At 39.7% G+C, this 12441-nt stretch overlaps 1 protein-coding gene across 1 annotated transcript in view; it reads left to right on the top strand.

Annotated features, from left to right (window-relative positions):
- Positions 1 to 439, top strand: part of LOC125487416 — a 6232-nt gene extending 5793 nt beyond the window's left edge. The window contains exon 3 of the mRNA XM_048618848.1: positions 260 to 439. Coding sequence (XP_048474805.1) covers positions 260 to 439 — 180 coding nt within the window. The remainder of the gene's footprint in view (positions 1 to 259) is intronic.
- The last annotated feature ends 12002 nt before the right edge of the window (positions 440 to 12441 follow it).

Here is a 12441-nt window from a genome sequence, read left to right as displayed (position 1 = left end):
TTATTTCAGAACCCCCCTCCCCTTCCCCATTTCTGAAGAAGGGTCTAAGCCCGAAACGTCAGCTTTCCTGCTCCTCTGATGCTGCTTGGCCTGCTGTGTTCATCCAGCTCTACACCTTGTTATCTCTGTGTATGAGTGAGAAAGTGTGTGAGAGAAGGTTTGTGTCTGTGCGTGTGTGAATGCATGGGAAAAAACCCTTCAATGACACAAACTCGTTCTGTTTATGTGATAAGTGTTAATGTTGTCTGATTGGCTGCAGAGTTCACGGAGCCATCATTGTTTAGCTGAGGATTGCCACACAGGACATGAAACCACACTGAACTCTGAATCATGCCTCAACTCCCAAGTCTGTGAATTCTGCCAAGCTGTGTTTCCAGCTGGTGCAGCAACTCGAGACGATTACTTGGTGCATCTCACTGGACATATTGAATTCGAGTAACTTCTGTGGCTGCATTTATGGGCATCTGATTAATCCTAACTAACTACCAAAAAGTCGTAATCAATACTGTACTCAATTCAATGGACACTGATTGGCCATGCGTGGGTGAAGGTATTTGATCTTGAACATATACAACGGTAGGGGTGAGGGACACTCTAACTGGATTGCAATGGCACTCAGGGTGGGATGTGGTGGGAAGGTAATTAAACTAATGTGAAAAGACCGGAATTTGCTACACAGCAGACTGCTTTGTACTCTATGTAGTTCAAAGAACAGATGGCAGAAAGTGTTTGATCCATGGAATAACAAACAGCAGGAGTGTGTTACCAGGCAGCAACTCACCAGGGAAGAGTTCATTTCATGGCGGCAACATTGCTGTTTCTGATAGATAGCAGGCAGATTTGCAAAACAAACTTTGGTAACATTATGCCTGATTTCATGTAGCCTCCTTTATAGTGATATCAATAAAATTATGCATTACAATAGGAGACCTTTCAGCCCGTTGTATCTGTGTCAGTTCTTTGAAAAACCTCTCCAATTAGTCCCACTCTCCTGCTCCTTCCACAGAGCTCGGCACTGTTTTTTTTACTTCAAGTATTTAACCAATTCCCTTTCGAAAGCCACAACGGAATCAACTGCCACAGCACTTTCAAGGAGCGCATTCTAGATCGTAACCACTTATTGTTTTCAAAATTTTTCCTTATGTTGCCTTTGGTTCTTTTCCAATCGCTTTAAAAATGTTTTCTCTCGTTAACAACCTTCCTGCCACTGGAAGCATAGATAAGGGAAAAAAACTACAAAATCTCTCCAATATTTTGAAATGTTATCTTAACCACCTCTGCACTAAGAAAAAAATCCACTCCAAACTGAAGTCTTTTATCCCTGTTACCCTTTTATAAAGCTAATAATGCTGTATTCCTTTTTATTAGCCTTCCTGCCATCTTCAAAGACTTGTTACAACTCCCTTGAAATCAAGTGTTTCATGTGACTGTGTGAGCCTTGTGACTTCCATTGCCATGATATTGTGATATGTGACCTCTCATAGTCATATAGTCAGTTTAACAGATTTTTATTTATTTGATGTCTAATTATTTGACTTGGTTTGGCATATAGAGCTTTGCCTCCAACAGGATATCTTTCCCTGATGCACGAGGATTATTTTATCCCTCATAATGTAAGAAACTAGGTATAGATGAGAAGGTACTGAAAGATCCAAAAGGCATTTATTACAGCTATTATAGACAATTGTTCCCTTCACAGTCAAAATAGTGTCTGGGCTAGTGTTAGGCTATTCAGTTATCACAGGGCAATATGCTTCCATGAACTTTTCATGCTTCAAGTGATCACAGTTAAGATGGAGACTAAGATCTTTATGCCATCAAGTTAAATGCCATGAAACGGTAATGATGTGAGATATAACATGCCCCTTTTGCTAAAGATAAAAAAATGATCCCAAACAGATATACATGGTTGTACACAGACAGGTGTTGTCAATTGGATAATTATACAAATGGTAAAATAGCATTTAAAAAGCTAACATTTCAAACTTCAACGCAACACTTTGGAGGTTTGATCATTTGTCCTGATCTGGTGATCAGTTCTTGGTTTTAAGACAGTCTGTATTTCCATTTTAGTCCCCAATTTAAAAAAAAGATGCATTTTTTACAGCTATGTATTGTGAGGCAATAGGCTGTACCATGAAGTATCACTTGCTGAGTGTCTTTCAGAATATGCAGCAATAATATGTTGACACCAGCTCCCTTGTCAATTTTAGCTTTTACAGTGTGTTATCCTGCCTTTTCAGGATAAATGATGTTAGTGGTTGTTAAAACATCTGATTGTATTATTTTATCGACATGGTATGTGAGGATATGAAAAGCTTGGTCATCTTCTGAAATTTGCCTTTCATTTGTCTCATTGATGTATTTGTGTTTGTGCATGTTTTTTAGCACTTTCCTTGCCAGCGTTGTGGTGTTGTACCGTCTTGTTAGTCACTTGTGTTTTGCTCTGGGATCTGGCTTGGCCTTTGAAACCAGATTTCCTGCACATCCACCCAATGTCCCTTGGTGTCGCATGCTTTATGGATATCAAAATCACATTTGTTGCAGATTTTGTTCGTTTAGTGTGCTCTGCTGACCATAACAATGGTGTTGGCTGCACTAATTATTATTACGCATGTAATTATTGTTAGCCTTCCACTGTGGCTTCATGCTTGTGTCTATCTTCACATAATATGTCAATGATATGGCTGTTTTTCTTTCCCAGAGGACACTTCCTGAAGGCTTTAATTGGTGTAGAGGCAATGACAAACTGAATGACCTTCTCTGACAGTTCTTTGGAGAGGCCACACTCATGCCCTCTGCTGCAGCATCTTCTGACAAACTGGTCAATAGAGTCTCGGGGTTGCTGTCTGTATGACATGAGTTAGAGTCTGTTAATCCTGAAGTTAATTCTTACCATGAGCTGGTCTTTGAGAACTTTCCAGATCTTTCGTATATCGTACTGATTGTTCATAGAAAGACCAGCTATGTCAATTCTGTGAAGCCACACCTCACCAATGCCAGCAAAATTTTCAGATTTCTCTTCTCTGGCTAATTTATAGCTTGATCTGTAAAATGCATACTTTGTTTAAATAGTTGTAATTCAGAAAAGATATAACTGAATGTCCAATTTATAAGTAAGTATTTGCATTTTATTTCTTGCATTTACTTTCATTTCTCTTTGATTTTTTGTCAAGAGGTAGTGTTTGTTTATTTGCTTTATTGGTTTTACTTCTCCCATTTTAGATTTTTTCCTTTAATGCCTCTATTTCCTGTGTTTTTCTTGTTGCTGTTCCTTTATTGGCTTTGGCCCCTTTAAGGATGTTGGTTTGAGAACTGCAGGCTTGTAGTTTTTAAAGTTGCAGGCTACACCTGTAGGCAGCTTTTGTGCCACAAAATGGAATGATGATATCATGCCAGCTTTTAATTTATTTTGGCACCGTTCTGACGTTTATCAGAAATAAGTTAGCTCTGTCTTCTGGCTGGTCAATGTCCTATCTGCATATCTATATGGTGGACAGAGAAAGAAAACGGTAGAACCAATCAAGCTCCGTACAGAGGTAAGCGTTCTTAGTATAGAAAACCCTTTTGAAGTATGTTTTTGTTTTGCTATATTTTCTTTTAGGAAAACCTCAAAGCTGTGCTTTTAGAGCCCTTTAACCCCCTTTTTTTCAAAACCAAAACTGCAAGCTCTTGGGTTTATTTTTAATAGCGACATGGAGATTGGTAGAATGTACATTGCCAACTTATAGGTAACCTTCAGCCTTGCTTTTATTTGTAACTTCTGCCCCTTTAGTTTTAAGTGAAGCATGTTTAGAAGTTTCTTCTAATTTGAAAAAGCTTAGATTTTAATCAGAAATAAATCAGCTCTGCCTTCTGGCTTGTCAACATCCTATCTGCATATCTGTATAGCTGTCTGTAATCTTAGAAGGTGATGCTGGTGATTGTCTGAATTCTTTGATGTCCAGGGCTGTTTTCCAGTTGATCTTCAATAGGTTTTCCAATATATGCCACCAAGATCCTGGAGGTTTTGTTTCTTGATAATCAAGCTGCTAACCATTATGTAGGTTTTGCCTCAAGCAGGAGGTATCTTTACCTGATGCAACAATGCTTATATTATCCCTTGTAACATAAGAAACTAGAGATGATTAACATGGTGTTGATAGACCCAACTTTAGCCAAGCCTTTACCTCTGACTTTTAAAAGGATCCTTGCTTTAAATTACAAAGTCAAAATCTTGCCCATCCTGTAAGCCTTAAATACAACTGTGTTGATTGCTTTGACAAGAAATGAAAGTTAGGGTATATTTGATATTAAAACTTCATTTGGTTCTTCCTCTACTTAACTTATTCTAGTAAGTATTAAAAAAAAGTTTAGAATGACTGAAAATCTAATCACTAAAACTAGCAGTTTTAAAAAAAAAGTTCTCAGAATTGCTCTTTTCTGAACCTTGTATGGTCAACAGCTTCTGGGAGAGACAAAATTTATTCCAGCCTTCCCCTTCTTCCTTTCTATTCCAATACTCAAGGTTATAACATCTTACCATCTGTCACTTGTACAAGACGTGTTCTCGCTGCATAGTTCAGTGTGCATTTTTGGGGGAACAAATAAATTCTAGTTTAATTTTCACAGACTCAAATCCACACAGTACAGAAGGAAGGCTAATCTGTTCATCATGTCTGCACTGGCATTCCAAAGGAGTAATTTACCAAGTGTCAGTCTTTCGTCTTCTCCCTATACCCCTGCACATTCTTCCTGTTCAAACAACAATCCAGTTTCATCTTGAAAGCTTCAATTGAACCTACCTCCACCACACACTCAAGAGTGCATTCCAGATCCTAATCACTTACTGCATAAAAACATTTTTCCTCATGTTTCCATTAATTTTTTGCTAGTTAGCTACAAACAGAGTCCTCTTCTCTGTCTTTACACCAATGGGAATAATTTTCCCCCGTCTAATCTGTCCAGACCCCTCATGAATTTCAATCAAATCTCATCTTAACCTTCTCTTCTCCAAGGAAAACAATCCAAATTTTAAACCACATGACCGAAATTTCTCATCCTTGGAATCATTCTTGTGAATGTCTGCTGGACTTCCCAAATTACCCGCAGAAATTCCTGCCATTGCTGCTCCACCATCCTCCCTGCTAGGCTTCCCTTCCAATCACCTCTGGCTAGCTCCTCCTTCATGTCTTTGTGGTTACCTTCCTCAATTGTAAAAACTTTATATCTGATTCCAGCTTCTCCCTCTCAGACTGCAGGGTGAATTCTATCATATTATAGTCACTTCACCTTAGTCTCCCTAATCAAGTCTGCCTTATTACATGTCACCAAATCCAGAATTGCCTGTTCCCTAGTGGGCTCTACCGCAAGCTACTCTGAAAAACCATCTTGTCGACATTCTATAAACTCCATGTCTTGGGGTCTGCTACCAACCTGATTTGCGCAGTCCACCTGCATATTGAAAACACAGTGCTCCATTTGAGGCCAAACTGGTATTTAGTGCAGGTCTGACATAACTATTTGTCTTTATACTCTCTGTCTTTATTTATAATGCCTAGGCTGTTATATTCTTTGTTAACTGCTTCCCTAACCTATCCCGCCACCTTCAATGATTTGTGCACATATACATCCAGGTCCCTCTGTTCTTCGTCTTCAGTTGTGACTTTCAATTTGATTTAACTATGTGTTATAATCAGAAAAAAAGATTATCTGGTCATTACTTCATTTGCTGTTTGTGGGTGTTTGCTGTGCACAAACCATTAAAACAGTGATTACATTTCAAAAGTACTTCATTGATTGTAAAGCACTTTGAAGCATCTGGTAATTGTGAAGAGTGTTGTAAAAATGCAAGTCTTTTTTTAATGCAGTGTACAATTGCTTATTATCAACAGAATCTCTAACACCTTTTACTTTATCCATTCCTTTCATTATCTCCCTCCCAATCCAAAAGATGTTGGGCCAGATTTTTGTCAAATTTTTCAAGCAGAAGTAAATGCTTGTGAAGAGTAGATAAAGTCTGTGGAATTGTCAACCTTCTGAATTATTTAAATAGTAAGTCCTTTAAATTAAGAAAAATCAAAATGCCTGCGTCAGTGAGAGGTAAAAAAATCTCAAACTGTGGAGTTATTTCAATCTCCATCCCTTTAAAAAATTTAAAAAGTAAGCTGTCTTTCTCAATGAGGATTCAAATAAAATGGTCTAGCAGTTGCAATTTTAAAAATTCATTCACAGAGTGTGAGCCTTGCTGGTTATGTCAGTATTTATTACTGCCAAACAATTGTGCTGCTTTGTCGTGGAGCATCCTTATGCTAAGGGCTATTATTATATCAATATTCGTACTTAACTGCTTTCAACAACCTATAATTATTTCATGTGTCCTAAGTTTAAAGTTTAATTGATAGCTCAAAACAATTATTTAAAAAAATGAACTACCTTCGTGGGGTTATGAATGCAAATCTGTTTATTTTTATAATGAATTAATTACATGAGGAAAATTAGGAATTTTCAATGGGCTTTCATGAATGGAAATGTTTCATTATAGGAAGGGCTGCTGTAGAAATTTATAGAATCCCTGCAGTGCAGAAAGAGGCCATTCAGGCCATCAGGTCTGCATTGACCCTCTAAAGAGTATCCCACCCAAACCCAGTCCCCATCCTATCCCTGTAAACCCTCATTTACCGTGGCTAATCCATCTAGCCTGCCCATCTCTGGACATTATGGGCACTTTAGCGTGGCCAATCCACCTAACCTGCACATTTTTGGACTGTGGGAGGAAACTGGAGCATCCTGAGGAAACGCACACAGACATGGGGAAAATGTGCAAACTCCACACGATTACCCAAAGCTGGAATCGAACCCAGGTCCCTGTAAGGCAGCTGTGCTAACCACTGAGCCACCATGCTGCCCATTTATATCTTTGGTTTACTTAATTACACCATGGCTCTTTAGGTCTACGTGTCATAACTGCAGGTTGATTTGGAGTGGAATGTGTGAAGACAAGGGCAGGTATGGGGCATGGGTTTGCATGAGTGGTCATTAAGTTGACAAGGATCTGTGAGGGACTTGGGGTGGCTGGAGCATCATGAATTGGTATGAGTTGACGTTATTTTGGCATAGGGCCTAAAAGAGGCCATGGAAGTGGCTGGAACCACGAGTTGGCATGAGCTGACATGTAGGCGTGAGACATGGGTGAGGGTGTGAACGGATGCGTGAGGTGAGGGTTACAGTGCCTAAAGTCTAAGAAAGTAACTGGGATGAAGTCCCTGGGAATAGAGGTGGGCCTTTTAAATAATGTGCCCTGGCTGTCTGATTTGCTTCTGGGTGCAATGGACCTAACTTCATCCACACTTGTCACCTGAGTGAAAGTTGGGTCTGATGGGGCACTTTCTACTGAGATATGTGTAAGTCAAGAGATTTCCCGACTCGCACCATTTGCCTCAGCATGAAATCCAGCCCGTTGACTCCCTTACTGGGATGGCGATTCCATTGGCATATTCCTGGTATCTTCCCAAATATCCATTACTGATGGAAGCGCAGAAAGAGTATGGTGTTTTGGACCTTTTCCTGACCTCTCTTTATAGTGATTGTAATGAGGTCAGCCAGGTGAACCTCAGAGCATGAGTTTCCTGACTGGGGATGTTAACCTGGTCCAATCAGGGAGCCCTGGCTGACAGATATAAACAGGAATGTCAGAGGTTCTGTTCACTCTGACAGCTGGCTTTGAGGGAGATGGATCAGTGTCAAGTACTCTCCACGTGTAAATAAAGGGTGACTTGGTGACGGGATACTGGCTTCTGTGGAGTTATTTCACTCCTCACCTGATACCTTGCTCAAGTCGAGGTCACTGGGAAGTGATCTATGCTGAGAGTTATTTTGCTCCCCTTTTCCCTGTTCCAATTCAGTAAACAATTGAAAATTGAACTGTAAACTTCCTTTTCCTGACTCAAATTATATGTCTCGAGTCATGGCATGTGTTGATGTCCTTTTGTAGTTTTTAAAGGAAAGAAAATTAATGGAATTGATACAGCCTGTTGTTACTTTGTTAGCATTTTACATATAATGACTAGAAATACCGGGGTTGCTCTCCTCAGAGCAGAAGTCATTGAGAACTTCACAAACATGGTGCGTTTTGATGAAGTAACCATAGAGAAACTGTTTACTTTGGCATTGAACTAACAAGAGGGACTAGTTGAAGAATCTGAGGCAACATTAATATTTTTTTATGCAGCAAGTTAATATGATGTGGAATCTACTCTCCAAAAGGCAGAAAGAGGCAGATTCAAAAGCTTTTATTTCAGATAAATACACTTACGAGGGAGGATCAATTGGCCGGCTGGCTGGTTTGTGATGCAGAGTGACGCCAGTAGTGTGAGTTCTCAACCTCTCCCGTTGCCTGAGGTGTGGTGACCTTCAGGTTAAACTGTCATCAGTCCCCCACTTCTCTCTGTCTCTCTAATGAGAGACCAGCCCAACTTGAAGAGGGGATGAAATATGCACAGCTATGGGGAAAAAAGGTAGGGTAACAATGACTGATTCAGACCTCTGAGGAGCTGACAGAGGAACAGTGGGCTGAAGGGGCTCCCATTTCTTTCTATAATTCTGAAAAAACAACCTTTTAAAGTGTGGTCATTATGGCCATGCACCTGAGGGTTTACATGCACAAATTTTTGAAGGTGGCAGGGCAGGTTGAAAAAACAGTTAAAATGGCACATGGGATCGTGGGTTTTATAAGTAGAGGTATAGAGTATAATAATAAGGAAATTATATAAGACACTGGTTTGGTCTCACCTGGAGTATTGCATCCTATTCTGAGCCCCACACTTTAGGAAAAATGTGAAGGCTTCAAAGAGGGTGTGGAAAAGATTCACAATGGTTTCAGGGCTGAGAAGTTACAGTTATGTGGATGGATTGAAACTGGGATTGTTCTCCTTGGAGAAGAGAAGGTTGAGAGGGAAATTGATCAGGGTTTTCTAACTCATAAGGAAGTCCAGACAAAGTAGGTAGGGAATAATTGTTCCTATTAATTGAGGGATCAAGAACCAGACGGCACAGATTTAAGGTGACTGACTGGCAAAAGAAGCAAAGGTGATATGAAGAAATAATTTTATCAGTGGTTATGTTCTGGAATGCATTGCCAGAGAGTGTGGTGGAGGCAACTTAATCTTGGGTTTCAAAAATGAATTAGATAAGCACCTTAAATAGAAAAAATTGCAGGGCTACAGAGTAAGCGTGGGGGAATGGCAGGCAACCAACAAAGACTCCATGGTCTAAAGGGCCTCATTTCGTGCTGTAACCATTCAATAATTCTATGATCAACAATAACCCATAGATTAAGCACTATGATATTTGCTCCACTGTCCCAGTGGCTAATTCCAACTGAAATATCCAAGATATGAAGACTGTGATGCAGTTACATATTAATTACAGCAGGGGGCACTGGAATTCTACTAAAGGTCATGAATGCATACTGAATTTTGCCGAGATTAAGATTGCAGCCAATAATTTTTAGTATTTTTTAACATTTACAAATAGATTTTAAAATTCACATTAATTGAGAGTCAAATCTGCAATAATAATAGAAACAAAATATTGTGGATGCTGGAAATCTGACATAAAAACTAAAAATGCTGGGGACACAGTTAACATTTCAAATCTTAAATGACTTCTTCAGAACTGGAGGGAGCTGGAAAATGGTAGTTTTTCTGCATTGACAGAGAGGGAGGAACGAGTGGAACAGATTGTGAAGGTGCCCAGAGCAAAAGCCAAAGGCAGTGCTCATGGTAGTAAAGGAGAAATAGAGATGTAAAATAGGGACAAATTTAGGTGTGAAACGGAGAAAATGGGTCCGGTCTTCTGAGAGCAAAGTCAACAAGACACAATCAAGCATAGGGTGGGGGATGTAAGAAAAATGGAGAACGGAGGTCATGGTCTGAAGATGCAGAGCTCAATATTGAGTCCTTTAGGCTGTGAAGTATCTAAGTAGAAAATGAGGTGTTGTTCTTTCAGTTTGTGTTGAACTTCATTGAAACATTGCAGCAGGGCCAGGGCAGAAAGGTTGACATGAGAGCAAGATGGTTTATTGAAATGGCAAGCAGCTGGAAGGCTGGTGTCATTCCTAAGGACAGAGAGGTCACCCAATCTACGTTTGATTTTGCCAATGTAGAGGAGACCGTATTGTGAGCAGTGAATATAGTAGTCTAGATTAAAAAAGTACACTAATAGGACTGTCCTGACAGGCCCATCATTCCAGCCGGTTCCTGCCTAACTGAACTTATTTCTTACTATCTTGACCCTATTTTTTTCTCCCCTTGTTCAGTCTTTTCCCACTTACAATCATGATTCTTCCGATGCTTTACGTCAATTGCATAATTTCCCATTTTCTGGTCTTAGCTGCCTCCTTCTCACCATGGACATGTCCTTCTGCATGTCTATTCCCCATCAGGATGGTCTGAAGGCTCTCTGCTTCTTCCTTGAAAAGAGGCCTGGAGAGCCCACGTCCACCACGACCCTTCTTCACCTGGCTGAACTTGTTCTCACTTTGAACAACTTCTACTTTAAATCAAAAACAAAATCAGAAATTTCTGGAAAAACTTTGCAGGTCTGGCAGCATCTGTGAAGAGAAATCAGCGTTAACGTTTTGAGTCCAGTGACCCTTCTTCAGAATTTCTCGATTTCTAATACCATTCAATGTAGAATTATTAGCTGTAGCAGCTTAGAGGATGTTCTCAGTAATAGACAAGTGACCTAATGCTGCTTTGTTCAGTCCTTCCTGAAAATAGCTAATCCATCTGTCTTTTGTCTAATTTTTGATTCTTCCAAGTCTCTCTGTTCTTCCCAGAAGTTGCAGACACATATTTGGGTACAGTTCAAATATCATTGGGGCAATGAGATGGTGAGTACCATGGGCTGTTGTTTTACACCTGCCAATGGTCTTGCACTGTATGGCTTTTGTGCTAGTCACTGATTCGATTCTTAAGTTGTGCTCCTCTTGTGCATGCTGTGCCTGTGAAACTGCTTCATACAATTATGAAAATATTAAGATTATGGAACTCATAAACAATCCACATAGCTAATCCTGATAGTTCAAGGAGTGGTTTGCTTTGAAACAAAAATATCTGCTTCTCATGTAATTTCCATATAAGTGCACCTTCAATTCAAGTCCTCCCTGTTTCATTCTACTGTATGTTGCCTTTAAGTGAGGCAGTGGCAGATATGATAGTGAATGTAATGCAGTCCCTGCATATCATTACTTGGAAAACTATTAGGCCTGGGTAAGTGGCACTATACCACACAATGAATGGCGCTATACCACACAAGGGATGGCTCTATACCACACAAGGGTGCTTGATGTGTTTATAGAAACTTGTCTTTTCAAATTTAAAGTGTTCAAGGTGATTCAGTTCAGTAATGGGCTCCTGACATCTATCATAGAGGCTTGATTATAAAGGCTAATGTTTTAAATTTGCAGATTCTGAATATTTAAATAGAAGTAATTGGTGTAACAGAACAGGTTTAATATTTAAGCTCTGCTGGCATTGAGGCAGCTTAATTAATCTATGTTGCTGTGTTCTGTTCAAAGACCTGAAGTAGACAAAACAGTGTTCTCAGTGCTGTGAATAAATGGTGCTGTTCTCCATCTGCTGGAGGGAAATTAAGAAATAATTTCAGTGGTGCCCTTCACATGCCCTTGTTCTCATGCCATAAGCTATATCACTAGTAACAAGTGCTCTACTAGATGACACAAAGCTGCTAGCTCTCCTTTTGTGGTGTCAGAAATTTCTAAAAGGTGAACATTTCACTGTTGTCACTTCATCAACTGCAAATTGCAGTAATTTCGAAAAGAAAGTCTTGTACTATTATAATGGAATTTTGGATTTCAAAAGAATATAACAGAAATGATTTATGTTCATTCATGCCTAATTTGGGTGATCATATTTACTGTTTCCAATCAACATCAATGGTTTAGATTTTGAAGCTCAATGTAGTCTGGTTAGATTTGTGGGTGATGCCAGGCTGAGTGCTAGATTGTTGAATCTGAGTGATTTTTTGCACTCAATGAAAAACAACCCAACTAAGGCAAGCAGCAAGCAAGGATGCCAATAGAATGTAAAACTATGTGTGCTAAACAGTAGAGAAGGTGTCACATTATGCTCGGGTCAGGAGTACCATAAGGGCTGCATTTCTGTCACTGACCCAGTGCTATTGCTTGTGGAGAGGTACAGTGCCTTTGGGTGTGATGTGGCATAGCACCATTCTTTGTGGTCTGGCGAATGCCATTAATTATATGTTAAAGAGCCAATCCTTGTGCTACGGAATCTTGCCTTCTATTGTGTGGTACAGTGCCATTCCTTGTGGGGTATCGAGCCATTTCTTGTGTGGTATAGAGCCATTCATTGTGTGGTATAGTGCCATCCCTTGTGTGGTATAGAGCCGTCCCTTGTATGGTATAGTGCCATTCCT

Source organism: Rhincodon typus, chromosome 41 (assembly GCF_021869965.1).
Source record: "Rhincodon typus isolate 14 chromosome 41, sRhiTyp1.1, whole genome shotgun sequence".
NCBI classification, from domain to species: Eukaryota; Metazoa; Chordata; class Chondrichthyes; order Orectolobiformes; family Rhincodontidae; genus Rhincodon; species Rhincodon typus.
Note: the sequence above shows the minus strand (reverse complement) of the source record. Positions and strands in the feature narration are given on the sequence as shown.